Consider the following 27013-nt stretch of genomic DNA (forward strand, 5'->3'; position numbering starts at 1 on the left):
AAAGGCAAGTGCTCTACCACTGAGCCACAACCCCAGCCCCCCAAGCAGGTTCTTGACTCACATGGCTGAAAAGAATTTCAGGATGCATCAAAATCAAGGCACAAGCAAAGATTTGTTAAAGGACAACAAAGTATACACACCCCACAGGCAGGGTGCAGAGGACCCTGGCCTCTCGGAGAAGAGTGAAGCACATAGGATTGAATTCTCACTATAAATGGGATTTTTCTTGGAAGAAAAGTGCTGGATTCCAGGCAAGTTGTTGTGAAAATCAAATCCCATGTCAATCATTTGATATTTGGGATTTGGAAAGTCTTTTGGGGGTTAAGCAGTCCTAAGTCCTAAGTCTTTTGGGGGTTAAGCAGTCCTAAGTCCTAAGTGGGCACATTGCATAGGTCTTTGAGTCTGGTGACATTTACGTTGATTATGTTCATGTTCTGATACAAGCCGCCATGGGAAGTTTTGTTCACTTAACCAAAGAAATAAGCATGACTAGTTACGCTGATAAGTTGGGGTCTCCATCTAATAAGGGTCTGTCTCTTTCTCTGAGATCCCCCACTTCCCTACTCTTTGCCCAGAACTAACTCCCCATTTTACAAGAGAGATCTCTGCACCATTTTTTGCTTCCAGTGGTTGTTCTCCCCATTTTTATTGGTGCCTTATAGCTGTACATAATGATGGGATTGGTTGTTATATATATATGCACACCATGTAACAAGAGAATTTGGCCAATACCATTCTCCAGCATGTCCCCCTCCCTCCCTGCCTCCCACCTCTTGGTCCCTTTCCTCTGCTGATGTCCCTTTGATTTTCATGAGATCTGCCCCCACCTTTCCTTTCCTTTTTTTCCTCTCTAGCTCCAGCAGAGGAGAGAAAGCATATGACCCTTGGACCTTCTGTTTGACTTATTTTCCCTTAACATGATGGTCTCTAGTTCCACCCATTTTCCTGTAAATTACATACTTTCATTTTTATTTATGGCTGAATAAAACTCTCTCTCTCTCTCTCTCTCTCTCTCTCTCTCTCTATATATATATATATATATATATATATATATACACACACACATATATATCACATTTTCTATTTTTATTTTTTTTAAATATTTTTTTAAAATTTTTTAGAGAGAGAGAGAGAGAGACAATTTTAATATTTATTTTCCAGTTTTTGGCGGACACAACATCTTTGTTTGTATGTGGTGCTGAGGATCGAACCCGGGCCGCACGCATGCCAGGCGAGCGCGCTACCGCTTGAGCCACATCCCCAGCCCTTCTATTTTTAAATATTCTTTTTCTAGTTGTAGATGGACACAATACATTTATGTATGTATGTATGTATGTATGTATGTATGTATGTATGTAGCTGAGGATCGAACCCAGTGCCTCACATGTGTGAGGCAAGCACTCTGCCTCTGAGCCCCAGCCCCAGCCCTCTGTCACATTTTCTTAATCCATTCATCTGTTGATGGACACCTGTTTGCCTGCAGTCTTGACTGCAAATGGTGGTACAAGAAATTGTTGTTTTTGGGGGTGATGTTTAGCATTAGCCTTTCCCTAGGTTATCGCTTCCATGAAAGCAGAAACCTTGTGTGTTTTGCTTTTCATTTTATCTCCCCAGTCCCTAGCACAGTGCCCGGCATACAGTAGGTGCTCAAACGAAATTACTATACATATTCGTGGAGAAAGGAGGTGGATGTTGTGCCCAGGGTTGTAAAGCCTGCCAGCGGGAGAAGCTTTGGGGCTGTTACCCAGCAACTGAGCAGCGTCGAGCGGCCCGGGCAGGGCTGGAGCGGGGGGCGCCGGCAGGCAGCCTTAGGGACCTTGTTTCAAACTTTGAGAGTTCACCCACGGTCAAGGTCCGTCTCGCTGGCGGTCAAGGTCAGTCCCACGCACCGCAGGGGACGAAGCCCAGGGCACTGAGGCGGGAGTGGGGAAAGCTATTCCGGGCCGCCGAGGCGTGGCCGCTGGACCGGAGGGCGGCGCTGGGTCCGCCCTGTCCGCACGGTCGCGGTCGCGGGGCGGGGCGGGGCGGGCGCCGGAAGACGCCTGAGGATCCGATCCGATCGCAGCGGAGAGGAGCCGGGTCGGCGGCGGCTGGTGAGTTCGCGCTGGTGTGACTGAAGAATGGGGCTAGAATTGCGCCCAGGGTCGCGCAGCCAGTGCTCGGAAAGGTCCCCAGCGGCCCGGGCGAATCGGGGACCCCAACAGGGGCGCGGAGCGGGGGCCTGGCCGACGGCGGACGAGGTCGGGAGGTCGCGGGGTGCAGCGGGCGGTTGCCTAGGATACGCGGCGCAGGCCTGAGCATCCCACACCCGCGAGACAGCGCAGGGGGCTCTCCGCCCCGTCCTCTCCCTGAACCCCTGCCAAGAAAGGTGGGCCCCAGCCGGAGACAGCGGGGAAGCTGAGGTTCCGCGGGTGTGACACGGGTCCTGGGAGGTCCTGGAGTACTGAGGGCAGAGGGAAACCTTAATCTTCAAAAGGAAAGTGACAGGAGACGGCCGAGTGCCCATCGACTTGGGGTGCATCAGGAGGCCGAGGTTCTGCGGGGTGAAGACCAGCAGAGGCTGAACTAACTCTCAAGCAGTTCCAAGTCAACTTGGAACTGCTCTAGTGGGCAGTGTTGGACGCGTCCCTCCCAATGTCACCCACACCGAATACTCCCTTCCCTCCTTCCCCAGTAAGGGTCTCTGAGCTGGGCCTTAGGCGCATGCTTGTGATCCCAGTGACGAGCTGCTCCCGAGGCTGATAGGAGGATCGCAAGTTCGAAGCCAGCTTCAGCAATTTAACAAGACACTGTTTCAAGCTAAAGAATAAAAAGGACTGAGGATGTAGCTCATTAGTAAAGCGCCCTCAATCCTCAGTGCCAAAGAGGGGGGGTTCTTTTTGACCCTGGGATTTAAGGAGAAGCTGGGGAGAATGAGGTGGTTTGGGAGGGTGAGTTTTGAAAGGGGCTTTGCCCCTGTACCTCAGGGTAGTATCAGGTTTTAGCTTCTGCACAGATGCCTGCTGCTGGGGCTCCCCAAGCCCTCAGAGGACATCTGCCTCACCTCAGTTCCTAGAGAGAGCTCTTCAAAACCACTTCCATCTCACTGAGGACCAGAAACCCAAACCAGGGCAGGGCCTTGCCCAGGACTACCCTGCCCATAAGTGATGGAGCTGGGCAGGTGGGAGACGCTCTGGGGCCGGCCAGGCTTAAGCAGGCTCCCAGAGCACATGCAGCAGACCATGGTAGAGTGAAGGAGATATCAAAATGACTGACTCTGAGAAGCTTGGTCACCTCACTAAATTTCCGAGACTGGCCTTGAACTTGTGATCCTCCTTCCTCAGCCTCCGGAGACTCTGGGATTACAGGCCTGCACCATGGCACCCAGCCTCTCTTCAGACTTTGAGTCCCTTTTGGAAATTGGTCATATATATATATATTTGGGATGGGTTCCCTGGGGGGGCTGGCCTTGGAGTGCCCACTCTCAGCCTGGCCTTTAGTGTCCAGTGAGGGAGGTCTCCTGCTCTTCTCTATCCCTGAGGTAGAAGAGGAGATGCTCAGAGCCCATCGAGTCACACGTTAGTGGCCTGATCATCCAAGGTGGCCACTCCAGAAACATGACTATCCAAAGGCCAGTGTTGAAATCTACCCTCGGAGGAAGCCATGATGACTTAAAAAGTCCTGGGTTGGATGTGGTCTCTGTGAAGCAATGCAGGCGATGTTCTTGCCTTGATCAGGCCTGCTTGTCTCTTACTGTGTCTTCTGAGCCTTGACCTCTCATCAGCTTTGGCAGAAATGTGACTTCTTTGCTTTCCAGTGGATTCCTAAAGGCCTCTTATTATTAAAAAAGAACCCCCTGGGATCAGGCTCATGTCTGACTGAGCAATTCCAAGTGCAAACCACATGAAAAGTTTGTCTATGAAAAAGTTGGGGATAAGGCTGAGTGCCTTAATCCCAGCTACTCAGGAGGCTGAGGCAGGAGGATAGCACATTTGAGGCCAATCTTTGCAACTTAGAGAGACTCTGTCTCAAAATAATAACAAAGATGTGATTTCCCCAGTGGGTGGATATATATGTCCTGTGCTGTATTCTCCCATTGATGGAGTTTTTCATGGATTAATGGAGTCTCCCATTGATTGAGGTTTGCCTGTACTATTGCCTTGTTAGATCAGGTAATTGAACACTCATTCATTCCATGCATATATTTTGAGCACCTACTGGGTAGGTGGCCTGAAGTGCAGCCCTTGGTTGAGCTGTCTGGCTAACTAGGTCATGGCCCAGCAGAGAGGAGTCCAGCCGTCCTTAGGGGCCAGGTAAGAATTGACACTGCAAGAGCCGAGGAGAGTGGGGGTGTCCAGAAGTGCTAGGTGAGGGGCTGCTGCCGAGGAAGGGTGGAATGTGCTGGATAGTACCTGGTTCCTATCCCCAAGTGAGGCTGTCAGAGGTCATTAGAGGAGAAAAAGACGGATTCCAGGAGAGGCCTCAGGCAGCAGGAAGTGGAAGAGCACCTCCTGTCCCATAACCCTGCCTGCTGCCCTTGGAGGTCTGGATATGCCTTCAGGCCTCCCCAACTCTGGAGAAGCGGTTGCCTTGAGGGGGCGGCCTGCCTTGGTGGGTGAGGCAAAGGTTAAGGACCCCTGGGGACTGAGGGAACTCTGGCTAAACTATTTTGGTCAAAGTACCTCCTGTGAGGCCTGCCCTGGGGCTGCTGGCTTCTCTTTGCACAGGGAAGTGTCCCCTGAGGGGCTGGTCACAGCCTTGTTTGCCTACCTGGCAGTTAAAGCTGCCTTGACAAGACAGGCACGCAGTGGTATCTGTGCTGGCCCCTGTCCCCTGCCCTCCTGCGCACCCTACCCCTTCTGCCACATGCACCCTGAATAACTCCCATTGCTGTCTCCCAGAGCTGTGGCCTATGCTGTCCCCTCGCTCCTTTTCAGACCTCTTGGATATTGCCTTTGAGTCCCTGGGTGGCCCAGTGTGATCTAGCACCCAGTGGCTCCTCTGCCCCCCATAGCCTCTCAGAGCCCGTGCCCAACCAGCTTGGAAGGGAGGCTTTCTGGGTATTTTCCTACCTTATCACTGGCTGCCAGCCCCTAGGGCAGGGCCTGTCACAGGGGTTCCCACACTGAAGGGGCAGGTGAGACACTCCACCTGTGGCCTGCCTGATGCCTCCCACGTCCCAGGCCCTGCTTAGCTCCTGGTGCCCTCTCCTACCTGTGCCTGGGACCTTGAGCCCTCCTGGCTCCTGGCTCCCAGGAGACATTCTTCTGGCCCAGTTGGCAGAATAAGCCTGAGGAATACTAGGGATCAATTCTGGATAACCTTTCTGAGGATATGGGGCTGTGAAGAGAGCCCTGTCCCCATGAGTACTATCCTGGTCCCAGCTCTGCCCAGGGTTCAGTTAAATGGGAGGGATCCTCCAACCTCAACGCATTGGGATCATCTGACCAATGGGAAACACCTGGAAATCACCTCCAAACCTCCTCTGTCCCTCAGGGAAAAAGGTCGGCAGTGGGCAGTTGAACGTCCATGAAGACAGTGCCTAGAGTTCTGACTGTAAGCCACCCCTGGCTGTGGGAAGATTGGGGGACCATGTTGGGGCCACCATGGCTTGGAACCCCACGTGTCCAAGGACAGCTCAGGGTGTTAGAGCTGGTGGGGCCTTAGAGCCCCCACTCATGAGAGGGAGTACATTTTTTTTTGTTTTTGGTGCCAAGGATTGAACTCAAGGGCACTTATTCACTAAGCCACATCCCCAGCCCTTTTTATATTTCGTTTTGAGACACGGTCTCTCAAGGTTGCTTACAGCCTTGCTAAGTTGCTGAGGCTGGCTTTGAACCTGGGATCCTCCTGCCTCAGCCGCCCAAGCCGCTGGGATGATAGGCGAGCACCATCGCGGATGGAGGTAAATTGAGGCCTAGAGAGGCCTGAACTCTAGGCTACTGATGATCAGGACAGTGCAGTGACCTACCAGTGCTGCAGTGTGACCCCAGAAGGTCCCCTGGAGCCCTCACCCCCATGAAGCTTCAGCAACTTCAAGACTAACCTCAGAGTGCATGTCCTCTTTCCTTGACAGCCCTGCCTGCCCTCCCACTGTCAGCTTCCTCCTCCCCGAAGCTCGCAGGGCTGTTGGGCCTCGATGCTCTCTGTGTAGTGACCCTTGCTTGTTCCCAGGCGCCTCCTTGGCAGCCCTCACCTATACTTGGCACAGTCTGGGAGCAGGTGTGGTTGGTTGCCTGTCACTGAGCGAGTGTCCGCAATAGCCCCCGGCTGCTCTTAGGAGTTCAGCTTCCTCTGACTGAAGGCTGCACACCGTATGTGTCCTTCTCTGGGGTACAGCTGGCCAGAGACAAGATCCCTGGTTAGAGCCCCAGTCCCTCAGCCTCCCTAGGGGCAGACTGGGATGCTACAGGTGACCCTGTCCACAGCCTCCCAGGTGGGCTGGGGGAGCCCTGATGTTTTAGTCAGTATTTCCATTACTGGGATCCAAAGACCTAATTAAGACAATATGGAGGAATATTATTTGGGGCTCATGGTTTCAGAGGTCTCAGTCTACAGGTGGCGGACTCCCTTTTTCTGGGCTTGAGGTGAGGCAAACAGCAGGGTGAAAAGGCCTGGAGGAGGAGAGCCGCTCAGGGTATGGTCCGCAGGAAGTAGGAGAGGCCCGCTCACCTCCTCGGGCCACACCCTACCTGCCACACTTACCACCTGGTTCACTGATATCAGTGGATTAGTTCACTGAGGATGGTAATAACTCACAACCCAGTTGTTTCACCTCTGAAATTCTTGCCTCGTCTAATACTTGAGCTTTTGGGGGACACCTCATGTCTTAACCATAACGCCTGGCCACGTGGTTATGGTTCCTTTCCCCTCTGTCCACCTCGGTGTTTGGGCATCTAGTGACCCAGCTACTGCTTTCCTCAGCCTCAGATGGCCCCAGCTCTGGCTCTGGGCCACGGGTTCCTGAATTCCAGTTCCCCTGAGACTTAACCAAGGTTTTCTCTCAGTTTGCTGGAAACTGGTCACCGGTGAGTGTGAGCCTGGGGTGAGTCCAGCCTGCAGATCTGGCCCTGTACGCGCTTCTTACATGACCGTACCTGTCCCTGGGTCCTTGCTGTCCCCTTTCACCTCTCACCGAGGAGTCCGCATGACACCGTTTCTCCTGACCGTCTCTCTCACCCGCAGACATTCCTTGGAGATTTAGCCCAGAAGGACTTTTTGCTGTCCCCATTTTGGGGGGGCATGTCTCCTGACTGTCCCAGGAAAGCTGTAGGAGCGGCCCCGTGCCAGCTCCTCCTCCCCACCCCATTGTCACACCCCATCTGTCTTAGTCCCATTTGTGTTGTTACAACAGAATACCACGGACGGGGCGGACGGGGCGTTTGGAGTGAGCAGAACTGACTGACTGACGCTCTGGAGGCTGGGAGTCCAGGAGGGCAGGGTTGCGCTAGAGGGCCTTTTTGCTGTGTCATCCCGTGACAGAAGGCCGAAGAGGGTGAGAGAGCAAGAGACCAAACGAAGCCACAGGCCTTTTATTTATTTATTTGTTGGGGATTTAACCCAAGAACCCTTTACCATGGAGCTACATTCCCAGCCCTTGTTATTTTGAGACGGTTGCTTATGGCTTCATTGAGTTGCTGAGGCTGGCCTTGAACGGCTCAAGTTATAGATGAACACATGCCTTTATTTTATTTAGGTATTTTTTATGTGGTGCAGAGAATTGAACCCAGTGCCTCACGAATGCTAGACAAGCACTCTGCCACTGAGCCCCAGCCCCGGCCCCTCAAGGTCTTTTACATGACTGTTGATCCATTCATGGATTAGAACCTAAAGGATGCAAGCACTTCCCATTTGCTCCCAACACGGTCACATTGAGGATTAAGTTTCCAACACATGCTTTTTTTTTTTTTTTTTTAAATGATACTATGGGATTGAACCCAGGGATGCTCTACCATGGAGCTACATCCCCAGCCCTTTTGCAAAATTTTATTTTGAGACAGACTTTCACTAAGTTGCTAAATCTGGCCTCGAATTTATGATCCTCCTGAGTGGCTGGGATGGCGGGTCATGGGACACTGTGTTCAGTTGCAGCACATGCTTTTGGGGATACATTCAAACCATAGCGACATTCTATTTTGGAGGAGTCTCAGAGGAGCTGAAATTTGGGAAAAGAGCTAGAAGTTGAGGCCATCTCGTCAGACCCTGCTAATTGACCTTCTTAGATTTGGGCCATAGCCTGTAAGCCTAGCAAGGTGTGGTTGTAGTGTTTGCTTGGTGCAAGGCTTGAGGAATTTCTGTCTGTTAGATGTGCCCGTATGGTCCGCAGGAAGTAGGAGAGGCCCGCTCACCTCCTCGGGCCACACCCTACCTGCCACACTTACCACCTGGTTCACTGATATCAGTGGATTAGTTCACTGAGGATGGTAATAACTCACAACCCAGTTGTTTCACCTCTGAAATTCTTGCCTCGTCTAATACTTGAGCCCGTGTCGGCCAGTTCTCCACACGCCTGTTCCCTGTTCCCTACTGTTCACCTGCCCAGCTTCCCACACCATTTACATTATCCACCTGATCCTTTGACTGTGTAAGCTCTGCCATTATAAGGGTAGGGGCCACAGCAAGAGCATGTCAGTAGAAGGTCCATGTAAATGTTGTTGAGTGATTATTACCCTCTTCCAAAGTCTGGTGAAATATACTGGGTAAAAAAGTGCAGAATAGTTTGTTAAACATGTGCAAAAATTGTCAGAACTGTAGGTGCGAAGAATATCTCTGGGGAGGCGCATGCACACGTGGTAAAAGTGGGTGCCTCTGGAGAAGGGAGCAGGCTGGGTGGGGGATGGGGCAAAGGTAGGATAGCAGTTCTGAATTTAATTCACATTTTACGAAACTGGAATTTCATTCATGAAGGATTGACCTCATTTGTGAAGGTCAGTTCATGACATTTGACCTTGACTCTGATTTGGTCTCTTCTCCCAGCCTAGTAGTGCCTGGTTCAGGATGGGGTCCCAGGTCTCGGCGGACACGGGAGCCCTGCACGTGGTGATCGTGGGTGGGGGCTTCGGTGGGATCGCGGCCGCCAGCCAGCTGCAGGCGCTGAACATCCCCTTCCTGCTGGTGGACATGAAGGACTCCTTCCACCACAATGTGGCTGCCCTCCGGGCCTCCGTGGAGAGTGGTAATGGGCTCCTTTCTGGGGCTGCCTTTGTGAGCATGGCCTTGTCACTGCAGTGGGACCTAATTTCAGGGACCGATTTTCTCCATGTAGGGCGAGTTTCCTAAATGACATCAATAGATTCTTTCCGGTCAGTGGCTTAAGCAGTTGCCATAACAAGGCCTCGCAGTCAGAGCTTGGGCTTTTCCAAAGACCTGGGGGCCCAGATTGGCACTTAGCAGTCGGGGGGACCTGGGTGCCCCTGTTGACCTAGCTGTGGCCAGGGGTGCCCCTGTTGGTATGTGGCTCAGGAGAAGCTCAGCCTGGTTCTGCACTGTGAACTCTTCTGTGTCCATTCCCCAGGGTTTGCCAAAAAGACATTCATTTCCTACTCAGTGACCTTCAAGGACAACTTCCGACAGGGCCAGGTGGTCGGGATAGACCTGAAGAATCAGATGGTGCTGCTGCAGGGTGGTGAGGTGAGTGTGGTGGGCTGACCCAGCTGTCCTCTAGCTGGAGGACCAGTCTCTCTAGGGCTGAGAGAGTGCCCTCTGTGCCTCCAAGCTCTGCCTGTTGCGGGACAGATAGGTTCTTCATGGAGAGAGGCTGGACCACAGCAGCCACAGAGTATGGTGGCAGGCATTTCTTGAGTTTTTCCTGTATGCCAGGCACTGTCCTGATCCTTCATGTAAATCTCATTTGGTGATTGCCATGACGGTATAAGGCAGGTGGGACCCTCGTTTTTCATATACATTAAACGGCCTGCCTCAGGTCCCCCAGCTGAGCTGGCAAAAGACTGAGCCAAGATGGGAATCCGGGCACTTTCAGCCCTGAGTCCTTGCTCCAGAAGCCAGTGTCCTGGACAGGGACCAGGCCGGGCCAGCCGTGGAAACTGTCCTCACTATCTAGAAGTAAAAGTTAGGCACAAGCATGATGCCATGTTCCCCAGATGGGGAGGCCATTGGGGGCTGAGGTTTCCTTCACTCATCTTCATGATCCTCGCCCCAGGGAACCAAGCACGCTGCCTGGCATGTGCCTGCAGAGGGCCGAGCTCTGTCAGTGAGCAGCCACCAGCCCTCAGAATGGATTGACGGACAGCTCTAGCTCAGCCCCCAGTGCAGTATCTAAGCTAAGTGGGGCTTGGAAACGGGGAGACAAGTTCCTGTCCTCAATGAATATGTGCCTTAGTGTGAATCAGTCGTTCTTGAATTAATTTAAGGGACCAGAGACTCACTAGTTGGAAAGATTACTGAGTGTCTCTTGTCCTGCAGTTTTGATCTGTGCTTCTCAGAGCCTTGGAAGGGTCCATGAGGGCACCTCGGAGCTCAAAAGTAGGGGCTGAGTGGGTCCAGATGGCCTCTGGTCCCCCTCCCACTGGAACACCTTTATATACTTAGGCTCCAAACAATATTCCCTTCCCTCCCTCCGTTCTTTCCTTCCTCCCCCTCCCCACTCTGTTCTTTCGGTAGGGGTGGGAAGAGCCTTCTAAGCTGTCCAGGAGATTCTAAACTCCACATTGGAAGCGCATTCCCTGTGCCTGATTTCCTGTTCCATGCTGACCTGCCTTCTGCAGTGGGGCCTCTCCCCTCCCGTAGGGTCTGGCGCTGTGGGTCATGTATTCTGCAGGCAGGAGGTAAAATCTGCTTGTTTAGGTCTTTGGGTTCTGGTGCCATCCCTTGGCCCCCCTGGTTTGGTGATTTCACTTCCTTCCAAAAGGACGGTGTCCTCCGTGTGCCCACGGGCCTCTTCTGCCTGGTGCTCCTTGGATACTGGGGTTCTGGTGTTAGATATGGAAACCCAGGCCTCCCCACTTTGTCTTACCCTTATCTTTCTTTTTTTTTGGAGCGGGTAGCAGGGATTAATTGAATCAGAGGCACTCTACTGAGTCACATCCCCAGCCCTTCTTCTTCTTCTTCTTCTTATTTTTTTATTTGGAGACAGATCTCACTAAGTTGCTGAGGCTGGCTTTGAACTTGTGATCTTTCTGCCTCAGCCTCCGAGTCACTGGGATTACAGGCAGGTGCCACTGTGCCCGGCTCATCTTTCTTTTTCTTGTCCCTCACAGGCCCTGCCCTTCTCCCATCTTATCCTGGCCACGGGCAGCAGTGGGCCCTTCCCTGGCAAGTTTAATAAGGTCTCCTGTCAGCAGGCTGCCATCCAGGCCTATGAGGACATGGTGAAGCAGGTGAGCTGCTGCGGATAGGTGTGGGGAGGTATAGGCGGATGAGGGAACAGCTGGGGCCACAGCAGGGAGACGGTGGGCACTTCAGAGCTGCTGAAGCAGCTGGAGATTGGAGATTGGAAGACAGTCCCTGGGAGAGGCCCTGGGCCTGCCACAGAGGCCTGGACATGAGCTCCCCAGACCTGCTCAGGCTCTGCTTGGTGTGGCCAGACTTGTCCCTTCACCTTCACCTGCCCTCCTGATTGCCCAGCGCTTTGGGGTTTTAGAGCAGGCTCAGTTCCTGTGATGGCAGTCAGTTGGCACAGTGACCCTAGGAGGAGGCTACTGGGATCCCAAATATGGAGAGATCTCTACCTTTCTTTGGGCAGGGAGCCCACACCACAGGTGGAACCGCCAGGCGGAGGGTGGATATGTAGGTGTGTTTGTGTCCCTGTTCTCTCCAGGTCCAGCGCTCCCAGTTCATCGTGGTGGTGGGAGGCGGCTCCGCTGGAGTGGAGATGGCAGCAGAGATTAAGACAGAATACCCTGACAAAGAGGTGAGGCGGCCACCTTGGCCTGGAGCTTCTTTGACTTTACCTGAGGAGCATCAGGAATTTTCTGAGGGCTCTGGAGGTCAGAACCCTGCTCACAGAAGCTGTGCATGCTTGTGTGTTTCCTGTCTTGTGCTAAAGAGAGATTCTGCAGAGACTTTTCCCAGGGAACCAGGATCCTGCCACTGACTTTGCAGACCTGCTCTGGGGGTGTCCTGTTCTTGGAGAGGTCCTGCTTTCCGGGCCAACCCCGTGGGTCAGACCCAGGGAGATGTCTTGTAAAGGTGAACTCTGTCAGCTGGGCGCAGTGGTGCACGCCTGTAATCCCAACGATTCTGGAAGCTGAGGCAGGAGGATCACGGGTTTGAAGGCAGCCTCAGCAAATTAGTGAGGCACTAAGCAGCTCAGTGAGACCGTGTGTCTAAATAAAATGATAGGGAAGAGGGGTGGGAGGGAAAGGGAGAAGGGGATTAGTGAGGATGGTGGAATGTGGTGGTCATCATTATACAAAGTACATGTATGAAGACTTGAATTGGGTGTCAACATACCTTATATACAACAGAGATATGAGAAATTGTGGTGTATATGTGTATTAAGAATTGTAATGCAAAAAAAGTACATGTATAATGGCATAAATTGACGTACTTTATATACAGAGATACGAAAAATTGTGCTCTATATGTGTAATAAGGATTGTAATGCATTCCACTGCTGTCGTGTATTTAAAAAAAATAACAAAATCAATAAAAAAAGAAAAAATATATAAAGAAGGGCTGGGGATGTGGCTCAGTGGTTAAGTGTTGCTGGCTCAATCCCTGGAACCAAAAAAAAAAAAAGGTGCACTGTGTCACCTTCAGAATTTAAGCCCTGGTAATAAAACCTAGACTTTGAGTACCTCTTCTTGCCGACAGCCAACTTGAACAAGGACACACTCAGTTGGTTTTTGGTCCCTGCCTGATGGGGTAGCCCTTGCCCTGGATGGCCACGTGGTGGGAGCCTGCAGGGCAAACCCTTGCCTGCCCAGGCGTGGGATCAACTGGCTAGCAGTGCCTTCTGCCCACAGGAGGGTGGCCTCAGCCTGCACTGATCTTTCTAATGCTCAGGGGTGCAGGGGGCAGGGATAGAGAGCCCTCGGCACCTGGAGAGAGAATGTCCTGGCTTGCCCTGGGCATGGCGAGCGCTGAGTGATGTTTTGTTTTGTTCCCAGGTCACTCTCATTCACTCTCAAGTTCCCCTGGCTGACAAGGAGCTCCTGCCCTGTGTGCGGCAGGAAGTGAAGGAGATCCTCCTCAGGAAGGGCGTGCAGCTGCTGCTGAGTACGTGTGGACTTCAGCCCCCCTGACCTACTGGGACGGCTCAGAGCCCAGCCACAGTTACCCAGTCTCCCTTCCTCTGCCTCCTGGGGATCAGCCTGAAGCACCAGGAACAGTCCTAAGCGTCACAGCCCACTGACGCCTCGTCCAGCTGGAGGGCCATGTCATGCAGGCAGCAATGCTTGCTGTGCTTAGGGCACAGGAAAGACAGGGGAGATCTATTTGCTAAGTGGTGCTGTGGGATACTTCTTTAATGAATGATGTATATATATATAAATTTTTTTTTTAGTTGTAGAAGGACACAATAGCTTTATGTATTTATTTCTATGTGGTGCTGAGGCTCGAACCCAGTGCCTCACACATGCGAGGCAAGCGCTCTACCACTGAGCGCCAGCCCATGATTTATATATATCAAGCTTTTTTTTGGTATTAGGGATTGGGTACTCCCACACCCAGCTCTTTTTTTTGGGGGGGGGTACCAGAGTTTGAACTCAGGGGCACTCAACCACTGAGCCCCATCCCCAGCCCACTTTTTAATTTTATTTAGAGACAGGGTCTCACTGAGTTGCTTAGCACCTCGTCATTGCTGAGGCTGGCTTTGAACTTGTGATTCCCCCTGTCTCAGCCTCTTGAGCCACTGGGATTACAGGTGTGTGCCTGGCCCAAGCTCTTTTTATTTTTTATTTTGAGATAGTGTCTCACTAAGTTGCTGAGGCTGGCCTCAAACTACTAATCCTCCTGCTTCAGCCTCCCAAGTTGCTGATGACAGATGGTTCTACCACTTGCAGCACTGAATGATTTTTTTTAAAAAAGTGCATTTGAAGGATCTGCCCTAAAATTCGATATTTTTGTGCTAGAGGGAATGGTTTTGTTGGTTTATTTTGAGAGTAATGAATGTGGCTTTGATATAGATTGGGGGGAGGGAGAGACCTGCATTCTATTTCTTTTCTTTCTTTCTTTCTTTTTTTTTTTTTTTTGTGATACTGGGGATTGAATCCAGGGGCACTTAACCTTTGAGCCGTACCCCAGCCCTTTTTATTTTTTATTTTGAGGCAGGATCTCAGTAAGTTGCTGAGGCTGGCCTTGGACTTGTGGTCCTCCTGCCTCAGCCTCCTGAGTCACTGGGATTACAGGTGTGGGCCTCTGTGCCTGGCCCACCCAGCATTTTAGAGGGGGCTCTGATCCCAGTGGTGGGATACCCATACTTGACTGCACTTGGGCCTTGACATCCTGTGCCTTGTGGGTAAGGTGGCGAGGCATCTGCTGTGAAAGTCCCTCCCTGGTTGTGAAGGACAGTTAGTGCCCTGATTTCAGGCTGAGGGTCCAGGAAGCCGGCTTCTCTGCCTTTCCCTGTCCTTGCCTTGCCAGTGGTGTGCTGGGACGGACAGGGGGACTGCTGACATTCAGCAAGGCTGGCTTGAGGTTTTCTGTTGAATAACTCTTCCCAGAACTTCTTGACAAGCTTCACTTCCCCCAGCAGCTGCTTGGAACTTTCCTCCAGTTGGATGCCCTGGGGCCAATGTCCACACAGAAGGGCCCGAGGGAAGGGCACGGTGGGGGAGGGGGTGGAGTGATTGCCTAGTTGGGCCGCTGCAGCCCAGGTCTTCCCACTGTCAGCCTTGGCACGGCCCCAGCCTCTGCCAGCCTCTGCTCACCTCCTGGTCATGGGACCACCCTGCCCTCCCATGCAGGTGAGCGGGTGAGCAACCTGGAGGAAATTCCTCTCAACGAGTATCGCGAGTACATCAAAGTGCAGACAGACAAGGGCACGGAGGTGGCCACCAACCTGGTGATTCTCTGCAATGGCATCAAGATCAACAGTTCTGCCTACTCTAGTGCATTTGGTAAGCAGGTGACCCGGGCCACCGCCTCAGTCTCCAGCATTCTTTGCAATGCCCTGTAGACCGTGTCCCTGAACCAGTGCCCCTGTCCATTTCCTAGCTGCCCACTTGCTTTCTTCTGAATGGTGACCTCTATGGATCTAGGTTAGGAGACCAGAATCTTCTAGCATTGGGACTGTCCCCTAGTGGTAAGAGATAGGAACAGGCTTCTGAGAGATGAGAAAGACCCATTTCCTGCTATTTTTATAGGTATGTGGGAGAAGTTCTGGGTCAGGCCTTTCTCTGTTCACAGTTCCTGTTTTCTCCACATTCAAATCTGAACATTTGACTCCTTTGGGGAGTAGGCCATAACATACCCTCATTTCTTTTTTTGGGGGGGGGGCGTACTGGGGATTGAACCCTGAGGGGCTTAACCACTGAGCCACATCCCTAGCCCTTTTTATTTTTTATTTAGAGACAGGGTCTCTCTGAGTTGCTTAGGTCCTTGCTAAGTTGCTGAGGCTGCCTCTGAACTGGCGACCCTCCTGCCTCAGCCTTGAGAGCCATTGGGATTCTAGGCATGTGCCACCGCTGGCTGCGCCCTCTTTTCTTACAAGTCAGTATTTAGCTGTTGAGTTACCTGGAAGTGTGTGGGGGGGGGAGGAACTGATGTGTTTAGGCCTCCAGGGGTCAGTGTGGACGCTGTGGGACTCCAGGTGCCATCATTTACTTCTGAACATCCTTCCCTGTCAAGGAGCTCCTGTGCCCAGCAGGAGGGATGATTCAACTCCAGAGGAAGCATGCCCGGGCGGGTGTCCTAATGTAATGTCAAAGAAAATTTCTCTTAATCTGTTAAAAAAGAAAAACTGTTTAAAGTAGTTTATCATTTATTTTATTTTTTATGTTTCTGGGGATTGAACCCCTGATACTTTATCACTGAGCTACATCCCCACCCCTTTTTATTGTGAGACAGGGTCCTTTTAAGTTACCCAGGCTGGCCTGGAACCTGCAATCCGCCCCTCCCTCAGCTTCCTGAGCAACTGGGATTATAGACAGGTGCCACCATGCCTGGCTCAGTTTATCATTTATTAAAACCTTGCATTTATTTTAAAATTCCGAATCTATGTTCAAAAGGAAATTTAAAGCTTGGCTAGCCAGTGCAGTGTATCAGGAGTTAGAGTCCCATGCATTTTGGAGAAGGCAGCTTGCTGGGGTTTTGATGGTCTCCGCCCTGGAGCTGTGAACTTGTCTTTGCAGGAGGGGTCCGAGGTGGGGACCCCAGCAGGAACTCTGAGGGTGGAGGATGGGCCTCTGAGCATGCACCTTGGGGGCCTCTGAACTAGCACCCAGTCCTCATCCCCCGTGTCTGGTGGCTGCTTAGTGCAGCAGCTCAGGACTTGGTTTGGGTGTCCTCTTGCCCACAGAGAGCAGGCTGGCCAGCAATGGCGCTCTGAGAGTGAACGAGTTCCTCCAGGTGGAGGGCTACAGCAACATCTATGCCATTGGCGACTGTGCTGATGTGAAGGAGCCCAAGATGGCCTACCACGCTGGCCTCCATGCCAACGTCGCTGTCACCAATCTCGTCAACTCCATGAAGCAGAGGCCCCTCAAGGCCTACAAGCCAGGTGAGGGAAGCTCAGGGGCCTCCTGGTGTTGAGAGTTTGGGGTTAGATAGGGAAGACTTATAGTGCTGTACGAAGGCTGGCCTCTAGACCGCACCCTGGAAACCGATGATAGGGACATCCTTCTCAAGCTTTTTAAAAATAAGCAGGGGACTCCCTTGCCTTTCCAAAATCGTACCCCCCCTTCCTGCCCTGAGTCGGAAGGCCCAGGAGGAGGTGTGCCCTGGGAGTTGCGGCCCGTGACCTTCAGTGGCTCTGCTTTGTGTGTGCTCCCCAGGTGCGCTGACGTTCCTCCTGTCCATGGGCAGAAACGATGGCGTGGGCCAGATCAGTGGCTTCTACGTCGGTCGGCTCATGGTGCGGCTGGCCAAGAGCAGGGACCTGTTTGTCTCCACGAGCTGGAAAACCATGAGGCAGTCCCCACCCTGATGGGGAGGCCAAGTGGCAGACGTGTCACTACTGCAGATGATGACGGGCCTCTGGACAAAAAGCACCCGGCTGACAAGTGCCAAAGCACAGGCTCTTCCTGTGGAATGAGATGCCAGTGATGTACTGTGTGGACGCACGACGCATGTAAAACCAATCGCGAGGGGGGCATTAAAAAGACGTGTCCTAGAGGATTCCTTCTGGGTTTGGAAGGTCTGCTTGCAGCAGCGCTGGCTGGAGGGCCTTGGGGGGGGGAGTGGCAGGTTCCTCTGGGACATGTGTGTGCCTGTGCCTGTGCCCGTGGGCTTGGTGTGGTGTGTGTGTGTGCGCGCCTGTGCCTGTGCCTGTGGGCTTGGTGTGAGGTGTGCTCTGTGTGTGTGTGTGTGTGTGTGCCTGCGGGCTTGGTGTGGTGTTCAGAGCTCTCAGGGTGGTGCGGAGAGCTGGCTCCTGGAGCCTGGTGTCCATCTGTGAGAACAGGAAGGAGAACCTGCAAATTGAGACCAGCCACAGAAGAAGCCCCGGGGTGGGGAGATGGCTTGTACCCCAAACCTTTTCCGTCACGTGGGGTGGTGAAGCCTCTACATCCCACAACAATCAGGAGCCTCATTTTAAACTCCTTTTTATGGTTGGTGCCTATATTTTGGATTTGTTTGTGGTGTCTTTTTAGATGGGGTCTCACTCTGGTGGCCAGGTTGGTGTCAGACTCCTGGGCTCAAGTGATCCTCTTCCTCTGCCTCCGGAGTAGCCGGGATGACAGGTGCATGTAGGTACAGGTGGCTAGTCCCTTCAGGCCTTAATTCCCCTGAAGCTTTGTGATTTCAAGATCGTGACTACATACCATAGGTGTATTTAAGAACAAAGACAGAATACCCCTTCTGGTTAACCTGTCCCGACAGTGAGTTTTTACAGAGTGGGCAGGGGTCAAGGCTGAAGCCAGGCTTGCCAGCTTCTGGAGGTGGGTAAGGAAAGGCAGCAGAATTTGATGGTAGGGTGCGTGTGTTACCCTTCAGGGGGCAGAAGGGGGCTCTGCGGGGCTTCCTAGTATATTTCCAGGCACTGTTGACTGGCGAATTTATAAGTAACAAAACTCCAGCTCCTGGGGGTGAGAAGGGGTCCTCGAGGTTTGTGCTTCTGGTTTCCTGGACAACCCCCGGCACTCGTCTGCAGGGCCAGCTTAGAGCAGTAATGTCTAAAATTTAGACTCCTGTATTTGGGAGAGACATTCCAACGTGGAAGAGTCTATCTTGGAACCCCTAGGTTAAATCTCCGTGGCAGAACTTGATGAGTTCACATGAATAAATTCAGGCTGACTCTCCCTGCCCTCCCCATCCCTGCTCATCTTTGATGGTGGCCTCTGGGGACTGGGGCAGAGTGCTGGGGCCACCAGACTCACTTGGGCTCTCAGCCCATCCCACGTTTGGGCTATACCCCGCCGTCTGTTCCACTTTGTTGCCAAGGCCTAAGTGAGACATCCTGCTTCCCGGAGGTTGGTGACCCCTCTTGCGGCTTCATCACCGCCAGTGGGCTCCTTCTTCCCAGAGGCAGGACCGCCACCTGACCACACAGGCCATGGACATCACCTAGCATGGCGGGCATCTGCGCCAGTCAGTGACAGGCCTTGTTCTATTTATTAGAACATTCTAGAGGTATCCGTTCATGGGGACACAGTTTTCCAAATAGAGGAAAATATTGCAATAAAAGAATATGTTATAAGAAAGACACTGGATCTTTTATTTTTTCTTTTCCTTTTCTTTAAAAAAATGAAATGAAACCAACAAACAAAAAGCCCAAAGCAAAGAACTTTTGAGGAGTCGTTACAGATGTCATAGGGGAAGGGGGGAGGGGCACTAAACCAGAAGAGAAAAGCACCAGAGCGATGTCGTCCCCATCTTCTCTCCACCACGGACACGCCAGCAAGCCCAGCTGACTCTCACGCCCTCTTCCCTTGGATAAAGGAGGAACAAAAGATTTTTAAGAATCTTAAAAGGATTTTTTTTTGTGTGTGTGTGAGTGTGTGTAAAAGTCAATGCTATAAATCTAAAACGAGGTCTGTGTTTTTTTTAAAAAAGTTCTAAAACAACTGGAAGAAAACACATGGGAAGAACCCCTGGTGGAGACCTGGTTAAATACGGACCAAGGCCCTTTGTAAGGAGAATATAAAATGCAGAGGGTCCCTCGGTGGCAGGACCTGCTCCTGCCTCTGCTCCCTGCTGCCCTCTCAGCTGCCCTCTGCTCCCCTTCCTCTCTCCTTTTCAAAAATAAAACCCCACTCTCATGACGTGGCTCTTCCTCCGATCCCTGCTGGACAGCGGCTACTTGGCGTCCAGCTTGGCCATCTCCTGCACGTAGATGCCGATGCTCTCGCTGTCAAAGAGCAGGAAGTACACGTTCTTCAGTGACGACGCGCTGGAGTCGTCAAAGTGGGCTGAAATGGCCTTCAGGGTCACCTGGGCGGCCGTCTGTTTGGGAAAGCAGTTTCTGTACCAAGGCAAAAGGAGAGCCCACGTCATTTTGGTCCCAAGATCCAGGGTCCTAACTCTTCCCTCAGCCTGGGAGGGCAAAGCCCTGGGTTCCTTCTGATTTTGGCTTTGGGCTCTTGTTTGTACTGAGTGGGGCATCACTATGCATAGAGTCACCTCTGACCTAGTCAAAGGGTCATTTGGAGGGGTTGGTGGGAGACTTCGTCCTCACTTTATAGGTCCCACACTGACGGGTATGATTTTGGCCAACATCATAGGGCTGCCAGGTGAGGTTGCCCTGTTTTTGAAGCTGTATTGCCTGAATCAGGTAGAACTTGGCTTAAAAATTTCTAGTAATTCAGCTGCGCATGGTGGCACACATCTGTAATCCCAGCAGCTCGGGAGACCGAGGCAGGAGGATTGCGAGTTCAAAACCAGTCTCAGCAACTTAGTGAGGCCCTACGCAACTTAGCGAGACCCTGTGTCTAAATAAAAAGTCAAAAAGGGCTGGGGATGTGACCCAGTGGTTAAGTGCTCTTGGGTTCAATCCTTGGTACAAAACAAACAAACAAACAAACAAACAAAATCTAGCAGTTCTGCATTAAAATACCTGGCCTTCATAAAAGCAAACATAGGTTTTTATTAGCTTCCTCAAAATTGGTTTCAATACTAAACAGATTGTTTAATAAGAGCAAAAATGCATGCTTACTAGCTTGTCTTCAAAATTCCTTTCCACGCCCTCACTGTTTCTCATGAGCTCTTGGACCTGCCCATGTGATTTTGACAGTGGTTCTGGGTAGGACTGGGCCGGTGGAAGTTTGCTAAGAGTCCCAAGCACCAGGGAGCCATCGAGAGTGCTGTCCACTGGCCTCATGAGATACAGCCATAATGGTTACTTGGGGTCAGCCACCAATGACCCCTGGCACAGGTCCAGGATGGGCCTGCCCCATGTGGATTCTTGTGCATGTGCGTGTGGGTGTGTGTGCATTCTGTTGAGGAACACGCTGCCTAAGGCCCACTTAGAGACCATGTAGCCGGCAGTGCCTAGGCTGGACTGGGGAGGGCCAGAGCTGGGGGCTGTGCTGGAGATACAGTTACAGCGGGAACCTAGGCCTCTCGGCTCTCTCTTCTTCTTCCAGTGATGTGCCTGCCTAGGTTACAGAGCCCAGCCTCCGCCCCTCAGTGACGCCTTTCACAGCTCTGGGAGTGTCTACCCTACCTCAGCGTCCTGGCCCTGCTGTTACCCCGGGGCAGCAGAGGAATCCCACAGCGGGACATGTGGGATGGGGGCGAGGTTCCACATTCTAACCAGGAGATGTTCCCGCCTCTGTTCCACAGACCATACTGGAGTAGCAAGGCCTTCAAGTCTGGTGTCCCCGCCCCCCCCCTTCTTTCCCCTTTCCATTCCTTTCTTTTCTCCTTCTTTCCTTTCCTCCCTCCCTCTGGGGATTGAACCACTGAGCTACATCCCCCAGGGTGCTGTGGCTCAGGTATGAAGTATCCCCCAAAACTCATGGGTGAGACAACGCAAGAAAGTTTAGAGGTGAAATGACTGGGTTAGGAGAGCCTTAAGTAACCAGTGCGTTAATCCACTGAATCAACTGAGCGGTAATTGTAGGCAGGTAGGGTGTGGCTGTAGGAGGAGGGTCTGAGGACGAGTCTTTAGGGTTTGTATTTTTGTCCATGGTAAGGGGATCTCTCTCTCTCTCTCTCTCTCTGTCTGTCTGTCTCTCTCTCTCTCTTTCGCTTCCTGGTTCCATGACCTGAACCAATTTTCTCTGCCATACCTATCCACTTGATGATTGGCTTCACCTTGGGCCCAGAGCCATGGATCTTGGTCTGTCTATGGACCAAGATCTCTGAAACTGTGAGCACCAAATGTCGGGAGCTGCCACCCAGGAGCTGAGCGCCCCCTAGCCTTGAGTGATGGAAATGTGGAGACTGGCTTCCTCTGCCTGGAAGCAGGTGGATCCCCATCTCCGTTCAGCAGGGGAGTGAGGCAATGCGGGGAGTGGGCTGCCTTCTGGTTCCTCTGTAATACTACCCCTTACCTTTTTTGGATGGAATGTTCTATTGAAAGGCTCTCCTCAATACACAGGGCTTCAGGCACGCTCCCTCTGTCTGCCTCTCTTGCTTCCTTGTGGGAGCTGGGGCCGAGGAGCCGTTGTTGCTGAGCCCCAAGAAAAAAGGTACTTTCTGTGTCTGTGTGATTATATAGTAGCCAGCCCAATTCACCTGGAATGACCCTGGCTGATTTAGTCACGTGTTGCGGCATCCAAAAGAAACTTTTCCTCCTCTAAAATTGTTCTTGTCAGGTCTTTTGGTCACAGAAGCTGCCGCCAAGAATCGGATTACAACACAGGTCCACAGTTGCCCAGCCCTGTGGTCCCCCTGCCCCCGGTTCCTGAGCAGCTGGAGTAGAGGCGTGTACCACTGTGCCCGACTCAAGCCTGGTGTTTTCTAATCGTGCATTCTAGAACGTGGGTAGCTGCTGGGATGTGGGCTTGAACACAGCAGGCTCTCAGAAATTGACATGCCACCTTGCTCTGCCACAGTATGTTCCCTACAGCCACTTCTCTGCCTGGGCTTGGACATCAGGAGGCAGGGGCTGGCCCCAGCCATGGACAGCAGCCTCTTGGCCGACCAGGGGGCCCGTCTCTCCCTGTGTTTGGAGGTGGGAAGCTGGTTCCTTACTCTACTGCCTGGCTACCTGCTGACCATGCTGGCGAGCCCTGGTTGCGTCTTCTGGAATGGAAGACCACGTGTGAGTTGAACAGCCACTGGTTCCCAGCGAAAAGCCTGGAGAAACCAATTCCAGAGGAAGCCTCCTACCTGCCACTGGGGAAGGGTGGGAACGCGACAGACTTTAGCTTCTTGTCCTCGGCTGCTGACAGGCAGTTTTTGATGGTCTCTTCAAGCTGTTCTTCACATTTGTCGGAGCCCCACTGGGGGATGTGACAGTGGATGACAAATTTGGCTGCAAGTCCACTGGATTGGCTGACGGCGGCTGGGACATGGGAGAGAGGAACGCTGCAGGTCATTTCCTAAGTCTTGCCTTCAGCTGGGAGTTAGGCCAAACAGCGCGTCTACATGTCAGGTCCGCGGGGTGGGTTGGGGTGGGGTCGGGGGACCAGGAAGTGGAAGGGAAGCTGACCGGATGGCATTCCCTGCTTCCCAGCGGGAGCTGTTGGGATTGCCCTGGACGGTCAGCACGAGCTTCAGGGGAAAGCCTCAATGCTGACAGCTCGTCAACTCTGGTCTGCCAGCCAGGCCCGGAGTAGGGACCTGCCCACAGTGGCTGAAGTCAAAGGATCACTCCCACATAGTCTCCTGTGTTGTGGTAGGTTGAGTAATGGATTCCCCACCACACCCACCCCTGACCTCTGGGACCTGTGGATGTGACCTGTGGATGTGACCTGACATGGCCAGGGAGAATTTTCAGATGTGACTAAACGGGAGATTCTCCTGGATTGTCTGGCTGGGCCCTGAAATGTAATCCTATGGGTTCTGTGAGAGGGAGGCCGGAAGGCCCAAAGTGGTGAGGGGACAAGGAAGTGGAAGGGAACCTGACCGGATGACATTCCCAGCAGGGTGGTAACAGAAACAGAGACTGGGGCGCCCTGTCCAGGGGCCAAGGCCTGAAGCCAGGAAAGGCCAAGGCCTCTCCCAGGCACCTTCCGAAGGAACCGGTCTTGTGACACCTTCATCTAAGCCCTTAGACGAAGACTGCTGCAGACTGCTGACCTCACAACTCGAAGAACAGAGTCATGTTTGAAGTCTCCGAGTTTGTGGTACTTTGTGGGGGCAGCCATAGGAAAAAGACACCCTGGCTCTTTAAAAACAGCCGTTTCTGAGCCCAGCCCCCTCACAGATCCTGACTTGGTCTGGTGTAGGCTTGTGCCGTGCTCTTGGAATTCTGGGGCCCTCCCTGAGCTGAGAACCACCTCACTTGGTCATAGATTTCCTTGGACAGTCATGTACTTGATCATTTCCGTGTATCCTGCCAACAGCAGGGGTTCAAAGTGAACCATGCAGCCTGGCCCCACAATTTCAAATTTCCGTGATGCCAGCCTGGTCCTGTTCTTCTTGGCCTTCCTTTTTACCCCCCTGGACATGGCTCCCGTTGGCGACAGGGCTAATAAGCGCTGTGGCTGCTGAGTTTCAGGGAAGTCCCTGTGACTATCCATCCCCTGCCCCATGCTGCTTGTCCCTAAGCCACCTACCTGGCGGAGCTGGGCTCTGTGCCCCAAGGGTCCCTAGTCCTCTTCAAGTGGCCAGGGCCTGGGAGCCTTGGCGCTCTGGGGAAGTCATGGCCACTAGGGCAGTGTGTGTGACATGCATGTATCTGCCAGGCTCTGGAGCTGTGTGTAGGGTTGGCTTGGAAGATTTATTTGAAATATACGATGCCCATCTAGTCTGTGGGACCTGACGGTGTCAGAGGCGCTGTGACTGTACTTGCTTGGGTGGGTGGGGACTACGCTGCTGGAACCCGGGTCAGGGAGGGGGGGCTGTGAGCTCCTCGCCTTCCCAGCGCTGAGTGGGTCTAAAGACAATCAGACAGGAATGAGCCAGTCCATGCAAGACGTGTGAACAGGGGGCCTCACAGCTCGAGGACTGACCCTGTGGCCTTGTGGGTCTGTACACAGATGCGGAATGTGGCTGTTGGGCCTGGACAATGGGCCCTGGAACCTGGAACTGTCCTGCAGAGAACCTAGGACCCCGGGGTTTGGCCTGATCGGGGCAATTTTTCCAAGGCTCTTACTGATCTCATGTGCTGGAGAAGCTGGTTCTTCACACCCACGGCTGATTTATTTTATACATATGTTACACGATAGTCATGTTATCAGCTGAATGATATTCTTTTGAATCTAAAGTCATTTTTAAACAAGAGGAATGCGTTTACTGGCGGTGTGAAACAACCAACCAAGGAAGAAAATGATTTTCGAGGTAGCCCCTGATAACATTTCAATCCAAAGCAAAGCATCTCCATGGCAACTGGAGATGGGAAATGCGGCTCACAGCTGCTGTGGTTTGTGATGCTCTCTGGAGGTGCCAAGGACAGGGGTCAGGCTGTTGGGAGGTATTTGTTATAAGCACCGACTAACGCTGCTAACCAAATGGCTCGCAGCCATCTCTGATCTGATGTGATGCCCCCTGGTGGAACTCTTTCACCTACTAGGTGCATTCTGCTGCTAGAAGCTTCTAGAACCTTCCCTCTGCTGATCATCGCAGTGTGGAAGACCAGACATATTCTTAGGCATCACCATAGCAAAAAAGGGACCCCAGGGTGGCCTCTTGTCCTGCTGGAGAGCTACCATTGATCCCTGGTCACCATGACACTGTGGACTTCAGTTCCCCAGAGCAACCTCTGTTCTTCCTGCCTGCAGGGTCCACTGCTCTTCCCTGCTGCAGGAGGCATTCAGCCCTGGCTGCTAAGCAACCATCTGCAGCCCCATCGCCCCCTCAGCTTTCAATAGCACCCTGCACACTGGTGACCTTGCTGGTGCCCCAGGCCCAGTGTGTGTCCAGCAAAATTATCGTTCACTCGTCAAGTTCCCAAAGGAATGTTCAGGGGCCTCATTCACAACCACATCCCGTGTTCCCACCCTACAGTGTGCACTGAAGGTATTAACACAAACTGGCTCTGACCCCTACGACAAATTCATGGATGTGTTTACCACACAGCCTCTGTCACTTCCCAGGGCAGCATGTGGCATTTCCTCATTCGGCATCTCCTTCCGACGAAGCCGCTATCTGGTGCTACCCCTCACTGGTGCTGCTCCTAAAATATTTCCTGACGCACCCTCTCCACACCCTGTGCACCGGAGACCTGCACTGTATTTGGTCTGCTTTGCCCACCCCAAGATGCACTTAAAAATCATTATCATCTTTTTTGTTGTGGTGGTGCTGGGACTGAACCTAGGGCCCTGCACACTAGGTGACCATTCTGCCACTGAGCCACACGCCGAGGCCATTTAATATCCTTTTACTTATTTAAACTTTTTTTTTTTTTAAATCAGGATGCATCTTATAGTTGCTGTCAGCCAAGATTGAAGCTGAGTTCTTTCAGAGATAAAGTTGCATTTCCTTCTACATCACTTGGGGACACTACCAAACGGAGGTCGCACACCACTGTCTTCTCTGCCTGAGGTTTTGGGCAGCACTGGATTTGGCTGTAAACCTGCAGAAGTACTGGCCTGCAGTTCAGGTTCGCCAGCAAGAGGCCTTTCCTCCCAACACCAAAGTCAAGACATGTACTTGCTGTCCTTTCTGCAGGGTGGGTCACCATGCTCTTAATCTGAATGTCCCAGCCTCATGAGGGGTCTCCTATTAGCCCACTTATGAAATTTAATCTTAGTGGCCCAAACAATAAAGGCATATATTAAAACTGATGGTGTCTTGAAATTAAACGAAACACGAAGTCAGATCCTAAAGGATCGTCTCCCCTTTTCTCTTCTTCCCAGGGCATGTACCAACTTTAAAATGTGGACTCGTGTTCTTTCTAGCCCTGATGGCCCCAGACTACACATACTTAGACTCAACATATTTGTGCCAAATCACAACCGTTTCCTGCAGCCCTCTACTTACTTCAGATTGACTTCTGGTTCCTTCCAGAAGGGTCTGAATTGCTGTCTCTCAACTTTTGCATGTTTGAAATTGTGCACTATATATATGTACTTTCTTATTAATTTACTTATTTTAATTGGTTATATATGACAGCAGAATGCATTTTGATTCATTGTGCACAACTGCAGTACAACTTTTCACTTCTCTGGTTGTACACAATGTAGCGTCATACCATATGTGCAGTTATATATATATATATATATATATATATATATATATATATATATATATTTCCAGGCAAGCACTCTACCACTGAGCTACAGCCCCAGCCCCTGGCCCTCACTCTTGAATGAAAAACAGCACTGTGGAATTCTTGGTGGCATGTTTCTCTTCAGTGCTTTGAAGACATTTCTTTCCTGTTTCCAGTTTCGGGTTGCTGATGAGGCGTCTGTAGCCATCAGACTTCTCAATTCTTTACGGATGATCTACCTCTTCTCTTGGGTTGCCTTGGAGGTTTCTCTTGGGTTTTGAACCTTTGACCCTTCATTATCATGGGTCAGGTTTGAGGTCTATTTTTATTTATAATGCCTGCTATTTTCAACCCCAGGGCTCATGTTTAATTCTAGAAAATTCCCAGCTACGATCTTTTAAAATACTGCTTCTACACCTCTGTTTTCTACCTCTGGGACTCTGTTGAGAAATGCGCCAGCACCCCTCATTCTGTGGAGAGCAGCTATTTTCTCTCCTCCTCACCCCGTCAGGCAATTGGCTGGAAGCCTCCCCCAAACCCAAGCCCCCAGACCAGGTGCAGTTCTTAAATGGCTGATCTGAGTTCTGTCTCAAGGTCATGGGGATGAGGGTCCTCCAGACTCTGAGGTCAGTGGGCAATGTGGCCTTGGGCCTGGGTGCGGGGATCGGATCCTTCCTCTACCCTAGAAAGTCCAGTTTTACCCAAGCCATAGCC

General features: G+C 52.0%; 2 protein-coding genes across 4 annotated transcripts in view; one reads left to right on the forward strand and one right to left on the reverse strand.

The window, feature by feature from the left end:
• The first annotated feature begins 1965 nt into the window (after positions 1 to 1965).
• On the forward strand, positions 1966 to 17217 carry Aifm2 (apoptosis inducing factor mitochondria associated 2). 3 transcript variants are annotated; one of them, XM_015500543.2, is made up of 10 exons: positions 2022 to 2093; positions 7334 to 7474; positions 8956 to 9154; positions 9494 to 9609; positions 11196 to 11315; positions 11756 to 11848; positions 13050 to 13158; positions 14847 to 14999; positions 16400 to 16600; positions 16875 to 17217. In XM_015500543.2, the coding sequence occupies exons 3-10, from the start codon at positions 8977 to 8979 to the stop codon at positions 17024 to 17026; spliced, it is 1122 nt and encodes a 373-aa protein (XP_015356029.1). In that variant the 5' UTR covers positions 2022 to 2093; positions 7334 to 7474; positions 8956 to 8976; the 3' UTR covers positions 17027 to 17217. The 3 variants fall into 3 exon arrangements, with proteins under 3 accessions (XP_015356028.1, XP_015356029.1, XP_048665547.1); XM_015500542.2 differs by lacking the exon at positions 7334 to 7474 and having other exon boundaries at positions 1966 to 2093; XM_048809590.1 differs by lacking the exons at positions 2022 to 2093; positions 7334 to 7474 and adding an exon at positions 2346 to 2368.
• A 1513-nt stretch (positions 17218 to 18730) lies between these two features.
• Positions 18731 to 27013, reverse strand: part of LOC107154820 (core histone macro-H2A.2) — a 53365-nt gene continuing 45082 nt past the window's right edge. The window contains exons 9-10 of the mRNA XM_015500544.2: positions 22315 to 22489; positions 18731 to 19501 (exon numbers count right to left, since the gene is read on the reverse strand). Coding sequence (XP_015356030.1) covers positions 19336 to 19501; positions 22315 to 22489 — 341 coding nt within the window. The 3' untranslated portion in view covers positions 18731 to 19335. The remainder of the gene's footprint in view (positions 19502 to 22314; positions 22490 to 27013) is intronic.

Source organism: Marmota marmota, unplaced genomic scaffold, assembly GCF_001458135.2.
Source record: "Marmota marmota marmota unplaced genomic scaffold, marMar, whole genome shotgun sequence".
NCBI classification, from domain to species: Eukaryota; Metazoa; Chordata; class Mammalia; order Rodentia; family Sciuridae; genus Marmota; species Marmota marmota.

Bases quoted from the DNA above. Each gene is read 5' to 3' on its own strand.
- Aifm2 (XM_015500542.2), top strand. From the start codon at position 8,977: ATGGGGTCCCAGGTCTCGGCGGACACGGGAGCCCTGCACGTGGTGATC. The intron at 9,155-9,493 runs GTAATGGGCTCC...TCCATTCCCCAG, and splicing joins CCGGGCCTCCGTGGAGAGTG to GGTTTGCCAAAAAGACATTC. The intron at 9,610-11,195 runs GTGAGTGTGGTG...TGTCCCTCACAG, and splicing joins TGCTGCTGCAGGGTGGTGAG to GCCCTGCCCTTCTCCCATCT.